At 36.5% G+C, this 19,786-nt stretch overlaps 2 protein-coding genes across 2 annotated transcripts; both read left to right on the top strand.

Annotated features, from left to right (window-relative positions):
• LOC306881198 (nucleotide-binding oligomerization domain-containing protein 1-like) lies at window positions 1-10,792 on the top strand (the record flags this gene model as incomplete). The annotated part of the gene is made up of 4 exons (XM_079435149.1): window positions 1-756; window positions 7,931-8,322; window positions 8,720-10,391; window positions 10,492-10,792. The coding sequence occupies exons 2-4, from the start codon at window positions 7,968-7,970 to the stop codon at window positions 10,790-10,792; spliced, it is 2,328 nt and encodes a 775-aa protein (XP_079291275.1). The 5' UTR covers window positions 1-756; window positions 7,931-7,967.
• An 81-nt stretch (window positions 10,793-10,873) lies between these two features.
• On the top strand, window positions 10,874-19,541 carry LOC306883491 (uncharacterized protein). Its single transcript, XM_079438782.1, has 17 exons — window positions 10,874-11,257; window positions 11,352-11,777; window positions 12,179-12,448; window positions 12,566-12,820; window positions 12,917-13,162; window positions 13,265-13,522; window positions 13,613-13,924; window positions 14,019-14,288; window positions 14,392-14,475; window positions 14,725-14,887; window positions 16,740-16,804; window positions 16,916-17,127; window positions 17,812-18,068; window positions 18,150-18,263; window positions 18,418-18,589; window positions 18,672-18,716; window positions 18,807-19,541. The coding sequence occupies exons 1-17, from the start codon at window positions 10,935-10,937 to the stop codon at window positions 19,100-19,102; spliced, it is 3,768 nt and encodes a 1,255-aa protein (XP_079294908.1). The 5' UTR covers window positions 10,874-10,934; the 3' UTR covers window positions 19,103-19,541.
• The last annotated feature ends 245 nt before the right edge of the window (window positions 19,542-19,786 follow it).

Here is a 19,786-nt window from a genome sequence, read left to right as displayed (position 1 = left end):
ACACCGACAGATTTTTTCGCTGTATGTCGCTAGGCTCTGCTGTGAAGACGCTTGCGGTCGTTCCTACTGCTGTCGCTCTAATGTTATTGGTAGACTGCTCGTTTAGACATATATTTAGAAAATGCGATCACAAACTATATATGTCGCCGGTAAAACTAAGATATCATTCTAATCTGACTACGAATTAGATTTAAAAGACATAAAAGTAACTGTTGGAGAGTGTTGTTAAACTACAGCAGTGCTCAGTGCATTAAATCATTAACCGGTGATGAACTTCTCACTGCATCATGTAATTAACAACACGAACAGTCAATGCATGACTCAAACTCACTTTAGACTGCCAACAGTTTATTTTTCAGGCATCATTTTTATGTCGTTACAGTCAAATCATTAAAAACAGTGAGATCGCTACTGAACTCTGCGTGCACTCGAGACCGACAGGTTCTTCGCTCCTATTGGTTGTCGCTCTCGCGAAATTCGCTGTTCATTTGCTTAAAGCTGAGCAATACTTAACTTTTGTCGCTTGACGCCCACGTTCGCCAGCTCTAAATTGAAAATTAATGTGATCAAGTCGCTCTGTCGCTGGCGGTGTGAACGGGCCTGAAAAGTATCTCTTGTAGGATTGCGGCAGAACTATAGTCCTCTTGGGCTATTAATTCCCAATGGAGAGCGGATCTTGTCCATGGGTGGATTTACAAAGCTGTGTCGTCTTAATGGATTTTATTTGTACGACTCTGCAGTGATGCGCTGAACAAGGTCGGTTTCGGTTTTGGCTTTGCGCCATTTCACTGGTGCTAGGTTGGATGTATTTTTAAATTGTAACTCGTTCAACATTTGAATCGAGTTTCTTTGCACCATTGTCGTTACATTTAGTCGTTTATGTTACAGGCTCTTTTTGGGTCATTCCACCGAATTGTTGCCATTTGTTTGTTGTAAAACTTGTTTGTCTTTTTTAAAGCTGAATCTCATAACGCAAATATGCACTTATCTATTCTCTATTAACTAATCTCGGATAACTTTAATTAGTTAGCTAGTCCTGTAACCAAAACACATGTGTTTAAAAAACACATGTCAACTAATTCCTTTTTGTTCCCCTCTGTTTATAAACCATCAAGAAATTGATGCATTCATTATCAATAACTGACATATGTAATATAAATATTGTATATTTGTATTATATATGCACGCAAAAAAACAAAAGTTTATAGGGTGTGTCTCTCACTCCTTTCAATGCACCAATATGGGTGGATATTTCTAGTTCTTGTTTTTTCTTTTTTTTTTTGCAGCCTAAAGGCCAAGTCACACTGCACAGACAAACGCCAACGAACTAGTCTGTTGGGGTTTATTGGATCAGTATGTTACCCCTGTTGGTGACCCCTGAAAGATGATGATCATGTATCATGCTATCGACGATAGGCAGAGATATTGTCAAAAGCATTAAATATTGTCATTATTAAGAGTATTTGGCATTGTCAATTAATGTCCTTTTACATTCTGGCTATTATTATTAGGTTACTTTTATTATTAAATTAATATTAGGCCTAACCCAGATAGCAAAATTTGTCTGGCCCACTACCTTGCTTCACTTCTGGCCCAGTTCTGGCTGGGTCCCTGGCCCAAAACTGGCCCACACACTGAAAACCGGCTCAAACTATTTCCTCTAGCCCAGATGTGGCCCACACCCTGTAAAATTACTCTTATTTACTGACGTGGCCCAGCTCTGGCCCGCGATACTGTAGTGACTTCTATTATTTTATGTGGCCCAGGTCTGGTCCCAGATACTTCAAGCCAGATCCGGCTGAGACTCGGCTTGGTCCCCGGGCCAAATGTGGCCCAGAAACTAATAAATGTAATTTAGCAGTGAAACACAAATACAATTATTTAAAAACATTTAAGAAGGCTTTAATTATAAAGTCACCAAATATTTTAATATAAATATATATTAACAATTAACAAATGCACTACAGTGTAAACATTAACACACTTTTTAAACTACAAAGTAACAAGTAAATTATATTTACTGTATATTATGAAGATTTCATTTGCAAAAACCGATAACTCCGTTTTTAACCATTTTTAAAAATCATGTTTTTTAATTGTGCATTCCAATTAATCTCAATCAAACTGCAGTCGGGTTATTTTGATTAGGTAAAAATAACTAATAAATACTAGCTAACTAACACAATACATAACAAAAAACATGATTTGTAAAAAAAATTAAAAACGGAGTTCTCTGTTTTTGCAAATAAACTCTTCATATATGAAACATTATGCGTCAGTTCAGTTCTAATCAAATGGTGTCAGTGCAGTCAAGTCAATAATATTGCTGAATATTAGGTGTCTTTAAGCGAGACAAAAGGCAATAGTGACAAGGAACCCAAACCCAAACAAGTCCAGGCTCAGTCAGGAAACCAGTTCTCCTCTAACCAAACAAATGAACATGGTGTGATTATTCCAGGCTGCATCACAAGTCAGATTGTGGATTGATATCATTCAGAATATTTCATACAACAACATCTGCTTGAAGAAGCATCATGCCAGTAGGTGAAGCTGGTAAAAAGTGTCTGTGCAGAGGTCTTGTCTGGTTCTCGTAGTCTTTGCTGAGGGTCTGCGCTGGGGCCATCAATGAGGTCTTCACAGGGATCTGTTATCTAGTTGACATGGTCTCCGCTGACATTCACAGATATGTTGTGGTCGTTCCTGGGTGCAGGTCCACCGTCTGGTCTGGATACCAGCTGGATCAGATGATTACTGTAACCTAGGGATAAGGGTGAGACAGTATATAAGCGACTAATATAAGCATTGATGTCATTCTTCTTACAAATTAACAAGTACATTAGATATTATGTGAAGTGTTGATGCTAACCCTAATTGGTGCAGCATAAAGATCCTTTAAGGGATTTGAATTATAGAAATGTGATAGTGTGTCATGTGTATGGAAGGCTATAGAGATGGGACTTTTAAACTCACAGAGTGTGTCTGCCTCCCGAAGTCTGCCCTTTTGATCTGCCTGGAGTCACCTCTTCATAGTCCCCTTGACCTCCATTTCAGCAGCATTATCTTGAAAGTTTTTCCAAATTACAGCCTTGAAATATATGTATAAATATATATTGTAAGATAATTATTAAATATTAAGCATTACAGGTTTTTTTTACAGTCATTGGGACCAGACCCAGAATTCGCACCTCATATGTTTGATGAATGTTCATGCATAAGTTCATGCAGCAGCTCAGAATTTCTGTAAAAAAAAGTCATACATAAAGTGTTCAGATTAAACGTTCAAATTAGTTTGCTTATAATAATCCCCACCACAGTAAAATAAGTATGATTTTAATCATTTATTTTTTATGATTTTAATTCATCATCATATACGCTTCAAAAGTTTTCATTCACTCTAAAAAATGAACCTGCTCTAATGCAGCAGACAGATTAGGCCTGCGTTCAAGAATAAAAGATGATGCACTTACATTTTACAGCTTTCTCACGTATCTGTAGTGTTGTTCTGCGTCAGAGCTTCCCACATGGCAGTGTTACCACAAAATATTCCTTTTTATTCGAAACATTCCCAAACGCATTAACTATATCATGAAGTTTCTTGATTCTCACCTTTATAGATTATGTTAGTTGATCTATAGTGGGCGATGGTCAAAGTAGCCTAATAATGTAGTCTATTAACTATGCATAAAAACCTGTCTGTTTACTTAAGTAACAGATATGGGCGTCATGCCATAACCGTTTTAATACGACTGACTTTATATTTAATGTGAATTTAACATTGAAAGTTAATGTGAATAAAAGCATTGTAAATTAGGCTACTTATCATAACACTTTCATTTTACAGAAAGAGAGCAAAGAACATTTTCAGTGACAGTCTAGAGTTCAAGCACTCTCAAAAACTCCCATTAAAATCACTGAAGCTGTTAACACTGTGAAATGAATATCTTACAGATTTGTACACACATTTTCACTTTGTTTCTGACGAGAGAATTCGCCAGAAAGAGGTAGGCTATTCAGTCAGCAAGCGAGTGAAGAACACACTGCCATTTTAGCAATGACTCAGATGAACACCTCTGGTTCAAGTAGGGCTGGCTGCATCCTGCGGTGGACATCCAACCCCGCCCACATCCAAGTGTGATGTCATAAACCACGCCCATACGAAATACAGCCACGCCCATGTCAAAGCGTTACGTCAGAAACAACCCCCCTATCCTATGTCACCTCTTGAAACCCGGAAGTAACGTTATGTCAAAGCAATTTAAGGCTGTTTTGGAGATCTAAACAAAATAATGTTTCGTTTTACTAATACATGTTTTCTTATTTCTTTAAAGGATGTCTAGGCTAAAATGGCACAACCTAAATCTAATATATTTAATATGTCTAATGTACAGAGCTGATTTCGTCATCACAAGAGCCTGTAAAACACTTGCATTGGTTGATTAAATTAGGCTGATTGTAATAAAACCTCTAAATCTTACCTTATTCATTTATGTAATGAGATAAATTCACATTTATGATCGATTTTAAACTACCTTAGACACCTTTTAGATTTATCAAGTTTAAAGGGGACAATTCGATTTTGTTATTGTAAAAGTCACAACACATTTTTATTCATTTATAATTGTCATTTAATTTTCTAAAGATGTGTTCCACTTATAAAGTGTTAACATTTGAATGAAAGGATTGACAGTTCTCCATACAGTATGCAGTAGGATACACATACATATGCTGAATAGAGATTGCTTGCTTTGATAGATTATACGAGTAACATGGCATTGACATTCAGACCTTTTTCATCAACAAAACGTCATATGAAGTGTGTCCAGGGGCCTGTACCATGAAGCCGGATTAGGTGGCTAGCCAGCTATGTTTCAGCTTAGTTTCCGCCAACCCTGGGTTTTAGGTACTATGAAAGTAGCTCGGCTTTAATCGGTGTTCGTTGCCATGGTATTTTACGCTGCACGGCTAACCTGCTCCGGGGCAGGTTATGTTCTGGTTTAGAGATCTCAATCTGAAATTTGACCAATCAGCTTCAAGCAAAGTGACACATCTCTGACGCAATGATTGTAGCAATGATTCGCTCAGCAGTCCGGACTACTCTCAGTAGTCTTCTGAGGTCAGATTTGGTAACGGAGCTGAACCAAACAGTTATTGACGTGCAGAGGACGGATTCAATGATGGCAGAGTAGAACTGTTTCAGCAGATCCTGTGGCAGGTTGAACTTCCTCAGCTGGCGAAGGAAGTACAACCTCTGCTGGGCCTTTTTAACAATGGAGTCAATGTGAATGTCCCACTTCAGGACCTGAGAGATGGATAAAAAGACATCTCTTGCTTCATCCGATTCACCTCCAGGTAGTCTTTGATGGCATTCTGTTGATTTTTACAGTCCATCTGGAGTAAGGCACGCCCTTTCACCTCCCCACAGAATAACTCATGGTGACGCCGTATCCAGCACCACGCTGAACCAATGTCCCTTACAAACTTCCACTTTATGTCCTCTTAGCGCTCCTGTTAAAAATAGAGAATACGTGTGTGTTGGGGGGGCATATTTGTCCACTAAATAGTATTTACCTCATCATTCTACATACAAGAATGTTTTCAACCACAAATATCAATCAATCAATATCTGGAGAAATGCTCCCACCATACCTCCATGCACCACTGCATGGCTTATGTGGTCCTCCAAGTGAACTGTAATGAGTAATTTTCTTTACTGGTGAAACTGCAGCAGGGACCCCTCATCCCGGCAGAACTGCTCTTCATCAGGCAAGGACCAAAAATGCGTAGAATGCTGTAAAACATGAAAAACAATCATTGACAATCATTACGTGATCTTTCCATCAATATAGAATGATACAAAGATAATTTGTCACAAACACAGAGGTATCCAGCAATTCATAGTGAAATTATGGTTGCTCAACCAAGTTACTGTGTAGGGGTACTGTGATTAGGGATGCAACGATTATAGATTTTGCTGGTACGATTATTGTCTGATGAATAATCACGGTTTTACGATTATGACGATTATGCATTTATTAATTTCCTAACATTTAATAATAAAATCACATGAACACTCTTTAGATGTTAAAGTGTTATTTATTACTGGCTTTTGAAACAGAAATAACACAGTAACAAACACATTAAACAAAAGTCCATCTCTTTTAGAATTAAAAAAGGTGACCGCTGCTCTGTAAACATCCATGACAGTATTTCTCTTAAGAGAAATAAGAATGGAAATGGATCACAAAAGTATTTAATGTTTTCAGTTTGTACATTCTTTACATTTCTTTTGGACCTGGGGTAGAGAATTTGGAAACATGGTGAAAAAAAAAATCTTGTTGGTTTTTATTTATAAATAACATGCACTACAACATGGATAGTAAATAACAAAGTTAATGAAGTATTATTAATATACGACTAATATTAACGTTATTTATCCCACAGGAAAACTTACTAATGATGGAAATAAACTTAAATATTATTGTATTTAACTGTCATCCATACGTATTCATTTTAATAATCTTTATAATAATTCATGTGATTTTACATGTGGCCTGAAAACAAAAAAACATTGCAATTGTTTTGGTTTGTGAGATCGGAGATACATGCATTCAGGAGGACACAAACTTCTTGAGAACGCTGCCCCGCAATTTTTATTAATTAACTTAAATAGATTAACTGGAGAGACGCCGGTAAGCTAATTCACACAGGCAACTGTCTCTCTCTCTCTCCCTCTCTTAGTTTCTCGAAATAATGACTTACTCCGCGCATGCGCAATGCATGAGTGACGGCACGCTAGCGACATCTGCTGGTCAAAGACATGCAGGAACACCGCAAACATTGCTTGTTCTGTCATCTAAGATAATCTATCATTAAATAACGATTTCAAATAATTTATCTGCATGTAGCCTTGTTAATTTGTAGCACGTACCAGCAAGTTACTCTGCCAGATAGTTACGGCTTCAGACATTCCAGACTAATATTTCAGAAATACAGGCATTTTATGAAGAAATGAAAGCCATTACGCATATAAACTTAATTTATAGATGTCAATTTAATTGATCTATTAGTTTTATTAGCTGTCCCTTTCATGCATCACATGCTTCATACAGTAAGCGATCTTACAGTACCACGGCAACCGCTTGGTCTTCAGCATCCCACACGCATAACGTGGCTTGAAGACGGATTTGGTGAAAAAAATGAATGTTTGTTGGTGTTCGTTGAGGCAGTGTGAACATGACAGTTATTTTTAATAAAATTCTAAATCCAACAGCCAACTTGACCCAACTTGTTTGTTGGTGTTTGTCTGTGCGGTGTGAATTGGCCTTAAAACATGATTTTTGTTGTCTTGTTTTGCAGTGAAAATGTACCAGAGAGATTACTTTTCTGACCTCAAGAGAAGGTCTTATCAATAGAAGGCCATATCAAGGCCATCTACTGTATCAAGTTTATGACAAAACATAAGCTTAGACCTATATAAAACCATTCTTTCATATTTCATCTAAAGGTAAAAAAAAAAATGATCTGAATAGGCTATTGTTTCATTATTTCAGGCTTTACAGTGTTAATAAGTTAGTATCTTTATAATATAGCAATGTATATAGTAAACAAATGAAAATAAATTCACCGTCTAACACTTGCACTCTATTTTTTCACTCTGTTTACTTTTCTTTTTATTTATTAAAAAAAAAAACCTTGCTACATGTACTGCAATAGACAAATGAAAGATGAGTTGGTTAATCCTAGAAACCACTGTATTAGCCATTCCATAAGCAGCACCTACTGTCAGAGAGTGAATTTAAATTTTAAACTAAAAATGTGTTATTTTAATTTAGTTTTTTAAACCTTTTTGAATCATTTTTAAACTAGAATTTATACTAATGATTCCAAACACTGTCTTTTTTTACCCTCTTCCTCGCAACTATTCTCTCAGAATTTGATTACGACAGGAGCAGTACAGAATCTTCAGGATGGCGAGCACCCAGCAATCTGCACAGGAATTCCTTGGAAATGGACACAATCTGCTAACTGGATCTCATTTAAACTGTGATCCTGTAATAGAAGCCTTAAACCAGTGCAAATTCTTCAAAACTCATGAGCTTAATTCAATTGAATCTGCGGAAATTACTCAGGATAAGATAAAGATTATACTTGACCTAGTTATTTCTAAGGGTGAAGAAGCATGCTATAAGTTTTTAAAAATTCTTGACAAAAAAAGATTTCAAGTATTTCCAAGACACGGTTTTGGTTCTCCAGATTTACACCACTGGATTAGTTGCTTCTCCTTCCAGGAAGAACCACAATCTCGGACAGCAAACAAAGCAGGTGGGTAACAAGCGCAGGGATTCTGTATTCTTCTTTTTCTTGTGACAAGTAGTCTAGATAAGTGTATTTTTTATCTTAGCTGTAGTTTTATTAATAACTTTATTTAATCAGAGGCATATAGTGAAAGTTGGGGAAGGCAAAGTGGTAGCATAATGGGGATGAGGTAAGCTGCCTTGATATATTGAAGCTCATTGACCGTTCTCGAAATTTAAGGTATTTAGAAATAGGCAATGCTAAACAAACACCATATTTTTGTCTAATTGTCATTTTGGGACAAGAAAATGTAGTCTATTTTGATTGACCTTTTTAAGACTGGAGCATATATTCAGAGAAGTGCACTGGTTTTTACTGTACTGTTGTAGATATCTAAATAATTTTGTTTTAAAATGTTTTCCAGATTCAGATCCTTGTACCACGTACCAGGGCCTTTTGAGATGGAAAGCAAGGCAAATACTGGATGATAAATGGAACCAAAGCATGAATTTCTTAAAAAATGAGCAAAAAAGAAAATCCTTCTTGTACGTACCCCTTGTTATGGACACAGATTCTAGTACCGTTGCAAAGCTTAAGAAGAGCAAGGAATACAAGAAATCTCGTTCAAAGAAACTGAAGACCTACATTCCAACAGCCAAGAAAATGTTGTCTCCCAAAGACTTGCTAATGAATGATGAGAAAAGCATCCTGCTTGTGGGAAAACCTGGAGTGGGAAAAACAACAGTCGCACTGGAGATACTTAGACTTTGGACAGAAGAGAAAAACATTCCAGTGAGTTATATGTTTTATTTTGATGAGCCACTGATGAGAGTCTTCTCTCAGTCTCCATATCCTCAAAACTTGAAGGATCTTCTATTTCAAAAGTACATATCCCCAGATGAAGCATCCGATCAAGTCCTGGAAAATATTGAGAGCAATTCAGAGAATGTTGTTATCATTTTTGATGGTGTCATGGATGTGACTGGAAACTCTGTGATTAAACAGCTTATGGAGAAAGAACGTCTAAAGGATGCAAAGATCTTGACCACTTGCAGACCAGAAGCTGAGAATACAGGTTATTTGTCAGACTGGCGGTCTTATCGAGTGGAGGTTCAGGGCTTTAATCATAAGTCCATCTATGAATACTTTAAGTGGATGTTGGGAACAACAGATGACATTGGTGCTTTGGAAAACCCAGAATTGTTTAGTTTATGCTCTGTACCACTGTATGCCTTCATAGTAGCTGCTTGCATTTCAGTAAGTCCTGCTGAAGCAAGGAATAAGCCATTTACAGTGACAGAGATGTATGTCCGAATTTTTCGCTTTTGCATGAAACAACACGGGCACCAAGATGTGGAGCACTTGGATAAGTACATTAAAGACAACAGGAGGGATGTCATAAACTTAGCCTTAGCCTCCTATCAAGCAATGCTAGCAAAGACAGTAAACCTGACAGATTTGGATCATGAAGATAAGTCTGTGCAAAATGCTTTCTTGACAAAGCAATTCTGGAACCCATCCACAACCTCTTGCAAAGTGTATGCATTCCTGCATAATACAATGCAAGAGTTTTGGGCAGCTCTTTATCTAATTTTAAATCCTGACAAGATTGCCAATGTACTGGAAAAATGCCAAAACGACGAAGATGGAAAATATCTTAAATATATCATGCCATTTTTGTCTGGACTTCTTTCTGATAATGTGGTTGAGCTCATAAAGTGTTTGGTGCCAGTAGAACACATAGAAGCCACACGTGTCAAGTACTTTCGACAGATTATAGATACTTTCCTTTACACCAAAGAACAGAATCAAGAAGGCGATTGTGAGCAGTATGTGGAAGCTGACAACATCTTATTTGTGTGTCGATGCCTTTATGAGTATCAATTTCCTGAGGCATGCCGACTCTTCCTGGAAAAGGTTCAGTATGAGCTTGATTTAGAAGACCAAACACTTGATCCTTACCAATGCTGTGTAATATCCTATGTGGTCAATCACACTGTGCATCGGAACATTGATCTGGATCTCACAGATTGTAGCATTACTGACCCCGGCTTGAAACTCCTTCTAAGCTCATTGAAAAATCTGAAATTTCTCAGGTACAAGAAGTTCAGTTATGGCTGTTGAAACAAACAGCCACTCCCTTTCATGAGTGTGTAGTGATTACAAAAATTAAGTGATGTATATTTTTGTTCCTAGGTCAACAAGCACATTGAAATCTCAAATGTGGAGAGTGGCTCTTGCAGCAGGGCAGTTTTCAGATTTTGATAGTTTGCTGAACTTATTCAGCTTTGAAATGCATCTCTCTGCACTTGAAACACTAGACCAGAACGTTTTTCAAAGGATAGGAGAAGTCCTTAAAAACAAGAGATCAGAGATCAGTGTTCAACTTTTTCTGCATGTAAATGGAGAAGTCATAACCAGATCTTTGCAGAAGGCCATTTTTGAGAGCTTACCCAATATTGCAACCATTAGGTACAATCAGTTAAACTTTTTTTAATATATTTTTTTTCACTTATTTTTATTTTGACTTAATTCATATATATTCTGTTTTTTTTTTCTCATTTGCTCATAGGATTTTCCCCCATCAATTTAAAGTAGCTATAGAAACAGAGCTCTATCTTCAAGGAGCTATTTACGAGATGAAGACAGGTCAACGATGTGTAAGGAAACTGCTGTCTGTTTGCAGCAATAATAAAAGAGAAAACTTTGATGAGCAGTGTAAATTCTTGCTGAAGCTGCATGAACATGCCAAGAACATGGATGCGCTTCCAGTTTTGCAACCTCTTTTCTATGCATTGCCACCTACCTGGGTTGTACAGCCTTCAAACCCATCAGTGTCACTACTTCTCCAAACCATGGAAGTTCTAAATTTAAGGAAGCCCGCTGAACTAGATCATGTCACATATGAGCTGAGTGAACTTAAAATAATTCTTCAATGTATGCCCTACATTACAGAAATGAGGTGAGTTTTTTTAAATAGCATTGATTTAGAACAACTTGGTATAGTTCTTAAGTATAATATTTTTGTCTTTGTATTTTTATACAAAATATTGCAGGTTCAGTGCTTCTCTCAGACAGCCCAAAGACATCCACAAAATTGTGAAGACTGTTGCTGATCTTTTCATTCTTGCATCTGAAAGTGGAGGGGGGAAATTAAGAAGCCTTTCTACAGCATGCAGTTACTCAACTTTTCCCTTTGCTGAAGACAGAAAAGACATGCAGAGCTCTTTCCTTATGGATCTCTTCACCCAGTTGAAGGAAAGTTCATCATGGAAGACAGCACTACCAGCATTGAAGCCCATTCTTCAGGTTGCCCCTGCTGTATGGACATTGGACCGACAAAAACTAGAGAAGACTTTTGCTCTTACTGAACTACTGAAGCTTCAGGCCGTCACAAAAACAGTGGAGCTTACAAGCTGGTCATGTGAAAGAGAAAAACTTAAGAGTTTCCTAAATTGTTTGCCCTATATTTCACACATTTGGTGAGTTGAATTGTTAAGACTAATTTAAAATGCATGATGTTTCATTTGCTGGTGTAGAAGGTTTGTCCAAAAAAGAAAATTCTGTCATAATTTATTCACCTGTACGACTTTATTTCTTTTGTAGTACACAAATGAAGTTATTTTGAAGAATGTTGATAACCAAACCGTTTTGGTTATATTTGACTTGCATTGTATGGACAAAACACTGAGACATTAATAAAAAGCTTCTTTTGAAGAAAGAAAGTCATACCGGTTAGCATCGACATGAGGTTGAGTGAAAGATGACAGCATTTTCATTTTTGCTGGACTATCTCTTTAAGTTGTCATATTTTAGTGTGCTCCCTTGCATTTTCTTGTTTGATTTGTGTAGTAACTACATGCAACTTGCTATCTCTTTATAGCTGTAATGAGCAGTTTTTCCAGTCTGCATGTGAAGTACTTTCAGCAGACAGCGAATGGAATCCAAAACAGATTGCTGAGCTTTTAAGATCCCTTGGTTTTAGCATTTCTTTGATAGACATGCTGCCAAGTCGCCTCTGCGAAGCTGTTGGCAATGTTTTTGAACTGCTGGACAAAGAGGAGGATATCTCCCTCAGTCTTCTTCCTCAAAAGATCTCTCGTCAAGGTTGTGCCTACCTCTTTTCAAATGTGAAAAAGCTTCAAACATTGAGGTAATCATTTTTATAATATAAATTCATTACACAATTGCACAAATTTCAGTATTCTGACCAAGTATACACCTGCTTACTTTTCCCATTTTTGATTTGATTTTGTTTAACTTTTTTCAGAGTAAATGAAATAGCAACCGCAAAACTGGCAAGACTGGTTATATCAGATAAAGCAATAAATGCTGTAACTGTGGAAGAGCTGTCTTTGGTTTTGTCTAACTCTTATCTACCAGAGAGAGCACTTTGCCAGCTATTAAGTAGCCTAACTTCTATTCTCAGAGTCTGGAGAGTCCACAATTTGAACCTTTCTGAATTTAAAATTGAGCCTTACTGGCTCATTTGTCTGCTGTGTCATCAGGGTCCCTTGTTCATTAAGTGAGTGAGATTCTGCTGTGGAATTCTACTGTTTTTTTAAAAAACGTGTTTGTTTACTTGAAATATTGTATATTAATAAGAATTCTGTGATAACAGATTTCATGAAGGCACTCTGCAACGACTGGCAGAAATTGTGTATGATGCTCAAGATGAAAAATTGACACAGTTGTTCCTGGAGAAAATTGATGGTGATTTATCACCTTGTAATTGGTCCTGGGAGGTTTTATCTTACCTAATTCAGGGCACCAAAAAGCAAGTGACACTAGACCTTGCAGAGGGTAGATTTAATGTCTTGAAAGTTCCGAGCCTTCTTGCTTTACTGGACACAGTGTGCTTTAAAAGGCAAGATCTTTACTGGTGTAGTGGTGAATATATTTATTCATATCTACACTTTATGGTGTTGTTAGCATTAAGCATTCTGAAATAATTCTTCTTACAATGCAGGATAAGTCCACGGTTTGTCAGGGCTGCATTGAAAGAGATATACCAAAACCATGCTGGTCATCTGATTGTGAAATTGGTTAAATCTTCAGCTAACCTGATTAACCTTTGCATGAGAGAGTTGGATTCAACTGACTGCAAAGCCCTCTGTTTTGCCCTGCACTATAGTGATGGTGTTAAGCTCAACCTGTTGAACTCTGTCATACCACATAATGAGACTGACAGCATCGTCAAACTTCTGCACAGAGTATCTGATCTGAGGTAATGTGCTCAAATCATTTTTGTTCAGCTTACATTTAAAATTTGCTTGAGTTTTGCATTGCTAACAGCACTACTGCTTTCTGGGACTAGGGTTGATCGAAAGCTGTTGTTGAACTTTCTTCATGCGTCTAAGGACATGGAAAAACAAGGATATTCGATGTCTTCCCTTTTGACTGCACTGAACCACAAACTGGACTTCTCCTGCAGTTCTTCCCTCGGCAGTGGCCGTTCTGGTCAAGAGAATAGGGATCTTCTAACTATGAGTCGTATGGATTTTACAGCCATTTCCTCTGCCATTAAAACATCAACGTGCGATACAGAATTGATTTTATACGACTGCCAAGCAGAGGATTCTGCACTTGAAATTCTATTCCCTATTCTGCACAAAGTGCAGAATCTTTGGTGAGTTCTCATATTTTTACATAAGGTAATTATTTTATTGTTAGATTTCTACAGAAGATTAAATGATTCAGTTGCAAAAACTTCTGTTTTACAGCTTGGGCAAAAGTCTTCTTTGTCAGGTTTTAACCTTGTTTTCCAATGCCCCCATGGCCATGTCTTTGCAATGGGCATCATCACTTTCCAAAGCTCTTGGAAAAGAGCTGAACCTCAGTGACATTCCTCTTAACTATCGTACATGTGAGTCTCTGCAGTTAGTCCTGGATGACAAAGAGGAGCTCACACATCTTAATCTCAGCTATTGTCAGATCACAGATGCATGCTTGGATCTTTTGCTCCCTCACCTCCACAAAATTATGATTTTAGAGTGAGTATTTATGGGCTAATTAAAGAAAAGACTGGACTGTTTTTAATGTTATTTCTTTATTTAAACCATATGATTAATGATTTCTCTTAACAATTTGTTTTAGTCTTACTGGAAATGACATAACTGATAAAGGTGTGCTGAGACTGCACCAAGCCTTAGATGAAAACAGTTTCACAAAGACCATATGGTGAGTATGGTGTTAAATTTTATATTTTCTGCAATTTCAAGTTGACTAAACTAAAAATTTTAAGTCAGCAGGATAACAAATTATTTTAAGTTGAAACAACTTTTTGGAACATTTTTTTTTTTTTACAGTGTATAACTGTCTTTTTATGGTAAAGTTCTCACCATCTCAGTTGTCGGTTCATCTGTTTGTTTGTTTAAGTAACAGTTATGGTTTGAATTCTTGATGATCTTTGTTCATTCATTTGCACAGCCTTTGTGACAACCAAATAACAGAGATGGCCCTCCTGGTGAAAGAAGCACGCTTTGAAACCCAACAGGCTGACACAAGAAGATGCATCCAAACACAGAATTACATCACAAAAGATTTGAGATCAAAAAGTGAGATGGAAAAATCAATCAGTACTTTTGTTAAGGTACTGGTACCAAGAATTTGTTACTTTTGTGTTTGTGAGTGTTCAGATATTTTTCAACAGCATTTTGATGCAGTTTACCCAGCACAGAGAGATTTAATAGACCAGTTATGAACTAGCAAAAGCCCTAAATCATTAGTTGGGTGAAGATGAAGGAATAATATTTTAGTTTTATGAATGGTGGACGTCAGTAAAGGACAAAAGATCAATAGGGATGACTCACGGGCCAATTAAAAACAGAGGGGTAATGTGGTAGGAAAGGGAACCTCAATCTTTTTTTTAAAGATGGGTGATAAAGAGTGCCCATTCTTGATTAGTTGTCAGCAATGTATGCTGAGATTATCTCTGTAGTTTTGGAGCTGTGGATCTCTGTCATCTTACGTTAAAGGGTTAGTTCACCCAAAAATGAAATTAGCCTGTGATGTACTCACCCTCAAGGCATCCTAGGTGTATATGACTTTTTCTTTCAGACGAATCCAATCGGAGTTATATTTAAAATTGTCCTGGCCCCTCCAAGTCTTTACAGTGGGGGTAAGTGGGTGGTTTTGTCAAGAGTCCAGAAGATGTGAAACCCCCAGCAACCCCCCCACCCCCCAAGCTGTGTGAGGCGTGTTTTATTACGGATGTGCACGCTTTATTTTACGTCATCTGGACTGTTGACAGAAAGCACCCGCTTACCCCCATTGTAAGGCTTGGAGGGGCCAGGACCATTTTTAATATATCTCCGCTTGGATTCATCTGAAAGAAGAAAGTCATATACACCTAGGATGCTTTGAGAGTGAGTAATACACAGGCTAATTATTATTTTTGGGTGATCTAATCCTTTGAGGTGTAGGATGAAGATAGTGAACATTTCCAACTGATAAATAGGGTAGGATACAAGCAGGAAAAGCACAGATGCAATAAAACATTAAGCATTTGCCTAATACATACACTAAAATATGATAACGTAAAGAGATGGTTCAGCCAAAACATGAACCACCCTCATGTGATTCCCACCTATATGACTTCCTTTCTTCAAAAGAAAATATATTTTTAGAAATATCACAATGTGTTGTCCATACAGTGTAAATCAAATAACCAAAACTGTTTGGTTATTTACATTCTACAAAATACCTTCATTTGTGTTCCATAGAAGAAATAAACTTATACATGTTTGGAACAACATGGGGGTGAATAAATTATCACAGAATTTATTTAAAGGGATAGTTCTCCCAAAAATGAAAATACTGTCATTAATTACTCACCCTCATGTTGTTCCAAACCTGTAAGACCTTTCATCTTCGCAACACAAATTAAGATATTTTTTATGAAATCTGAGAGCTCTCAGACCCTCCATAGACAGCAAGGGTCCTTTTACGATCAAGGTCCAGAAACGTAGCAAGAAGATCTGTAAAATAATCATGTGACATCAGGGGTTCAACCGTAATTTTTTGAAGCTACGAGAGTACTTTTTGTGCACAAAAGAAAAACAACTTTATTTTATTCAAATTCGTCTTCTCCCTTCCACCCTTTCTGGACAGAAACTGCGTACGCTCTTCTGGCGTAGAGGAGACAAACTGGTGAATAATGTTTGGGTGAACTACCCCTTTAACACTGCCTAATGAAACATCAGGCATGCATTTCATTTTACAAAGCAAATCGACCTAAGGTGTAAAATATAGGGTAAACAGTTCAGGAAGGCAAAATGACATAATTAGGATATAAGAGAAAAGCACGGATCCTTTGCTATCTCTTAAGTGATTTCTCAGTACCTTCTATCAGGAATCAATAGGTGTATTATTCTTTAAACTTGTTTGTAGTAAAAAGTCATTTCATATACAAACATTTCATATAAAAACATCTTATATTGTAGACAGAAGATCTCATGAAGAAGTTTGAGCCTGAACTAGCAGTAAATAATGGCAAGATTTCCTATAGGTCAGTAAATTCTCTTTGTCTTTGAGGTATGACTTTTATTCTTTAAAAAAATAAGACTTTTCTGTGTGAAATAGTTTCTCAAAAATTATTATTTTTTTAATTGTCTTGCAGGTTTCAGTGGAAAACAGAAGGCCTTTTTATGTGTACCGCAACAGGGCTAGTATTTGGATTGAAAGGAAGTGGATGTGTAGAGTACAGTGTGGCTCACTGGGATATGCGTCTCCTCATCAACACTCACTATGAGCCTGCTGGACCTCTGTTTGATATCAAAACCCCTGCAGGAGAAATCTATGAGCTTCACCTTCCACACTGTGAGACACACGGTAAATGAAAAAGCATGTTATTGTATTATTTTATGGAAAAGTACTTAGTGTATTATTGTACCCTATCTGTACATGGATACCCTACATATTAGGAATATTCAAATTATTGTATAGAGAACTGAAATCAGTTTCATCATCATTCATTAATAATGATGTTGGCCTTCTGAGCTCTGTTATATAATATAGTGAGCTGTCTCTACTATGATTCTGATGCTGCTTCCTCACTGAAATGGAATCTTTTAAGTAACCGATTCTTTCTAAAAAAAACTTTTTTGTGGGCCCTTTCTGACTATAAATGGTTTCTTATTAAGCTTTTAAAAGACTTGACTATTGCATATTATTTTACATTTAGGTGGGAGGATTTTTGGTAATTTTCAGTACTGAATAACATGTTATTGACAGTATGTCAACTCCACACTAAGGACAGATATGCCTTATGTGGCCTTGATGAACAGCTCACTAGGTTTTCGAACACAATAATATTAATCTTATTTTAAAATTCATTCTTATTATCAAATGAGGGTTTTTATCAAAGAAAACACTTATATAAATATTTCTTTGTGAGCAGAAAAAAAACTATTTAAAAATATTAACACAATACTATTAAGTCCCAACTGTGTTTTTTTATTATAAAACTTAATTGGGTTTTTGTCTTTTTTTAACCACTTATCTTTTTATCTACAGTTGATGCAATTGGAAGTCTTTCTGTTGTCCATATACACAATGAAGACACTTGGGAATTCCTCTCTCCAAATAAAATTTCAACAACGCATATAGCTGTAAATGTCTGTAGGTTATCTAGGTATGGCATTGTGCATGAGAATGATCAAAACAACAAAATAATCAATGGCCAGGTGTTGCTGTTCCAAGAACCTGACGTGACACCAACACAGCAAAGGCTATGGGTTTTTCTTTTGCCAAGCAATGTCCCACTCTCCGAGGTCTGATAACCTTTAATTTGTATTTTATTTTGTGGAGATTATTTTTAATAAACATCACTCATAGTCTTGTTTTGCCAGCAGATTAAAGAACAGCAACAACAGTATGCGTTCATCCAAACCAGCTCTGACTGCAAACTACAGATAAATGCAAAGTACACTCTCATCTCAAAAAAAGCCAAAAGAGTCCAACCGAAGGTATGTGAATTCAGAGATTGTTTCTCCTAGACCACAAAATTGTTTTATCACACTGTGAAGCTAAACTGGGTAACCATCGGCACAGAGAATTTGCTGGATTTACTAACCTTGCAAAATGCTATTCAGATTTTTTTGTGTTTGTTGTGTCCTTTAGGAAAAATTATTTGAACCCTTGCACGCTGGCAATCACCATCCTACATTTGAAGTCTTCTTAGATAAAGATGTGATTGAACTACGAATTAAAATTCAGCTTAAAATAAAGGAAAGTGATACGATTAACTTCAAAAATGCATGGAAGCGTTGGATAATTCTCAAGAAAAGCACAGGTTATTAGACATTTTTGGTAATTAGACATTTTTTGTAATATGTTTTGGTAATTAATGTGTTGTTTTCTCACGTGACTGATAGATAATCGTGCACAAATGAGATTTGAAGAACATTCTAACATTCAAGGTACCATAATTCTCTTCGAAGTTCCCTGAGATTCACAGAATGCATTATTTTATAAAATGCCTGATAATTATTTGTCAATTTTGTGTCTAGTAAACTGTAAAACCTGGATATCTGCTTTTGGTGAAATCATGGAGGATCTTAAAAGTGAGGAGTTCAAGAAACTGAAGCATTTAATGACGCACACTGGGAAAAGGGATCCCATTCCTTTAATGAAACTTGAAGATACAAAAGACCGGTGTGAGTTGGTGGATCTGGTTCATAAGACATGGGGATTCAAAGAATCAGTGAAAGCCATACACGAGTTCATGAAGGAGCTGCCTCGCAATGATGAATGTGTGACAGACCGACTAAAGCCATATGTGACACTGTTTGGCCTTGAGGGTTAGAGCATATCACAGACTTTTCAATCATATTGTACACAGATAAGTGTAAAAACACTTTTTTATTAACAATCAACAACAGATTACCACAGTGTGGCAATAGATCAAGCCTTGAATAACTGTTGATTGTACTTCAACTGTAAATTCTAACGTGGTTTTGTAATTATGTAAATTAATTGTATAGATGTTTAGGTTACTTATGTTAATATATACTGTATTTACTTAGCTGATGCTTTAATCCAGAGTGAATTTAAAAAAATTAAGGAGACAGCAACATTAGAAGTGCTGCAATTATGTGTACTGTAAATAATTATGAGAATGAGCTGTTTATATATGAGAATCATGTCCAAATATTTCACAAATTTAATAAGTTTAGATATGAATAATGAAATTTGTTGATGAATGTAGAATCGACTGAACAAAAAGCGAACAATAAAAGTTTGACAAAAAGACTATGTTTGATCAATTAAAGGATTATTTATCAACTAACATATGCTGCAGTCATGGAAGATCTACTGAAACCAGCACTGCTTGCTTGCGTAAAAGGTGCAAATTTATCAAGATGAACTTGAAAGTTTACAAACTCACACTAAGAGAGAAAAAGGCACAATAAAGATCTAAATCTTATATTTAACATATAATTATCTATATTTCATATACCCAAGTATATAATATTTTAATAGCCCACAA

Source organism: Barbus barbus, assembly GCF_936440315.1.
Source record: "Barbus barbus genome assembly, chromosome: 2".
NCBI lineage: Eukaryota > Metazoa > Chordata > Actinopteri > Cypriniformes > Cyprinidae > Barbus > Barbus barbus.
Note: the sequence above shows the minus strand (reverse complement) of the source record. Positions and strands in the feature narration are given on the sequence as shown.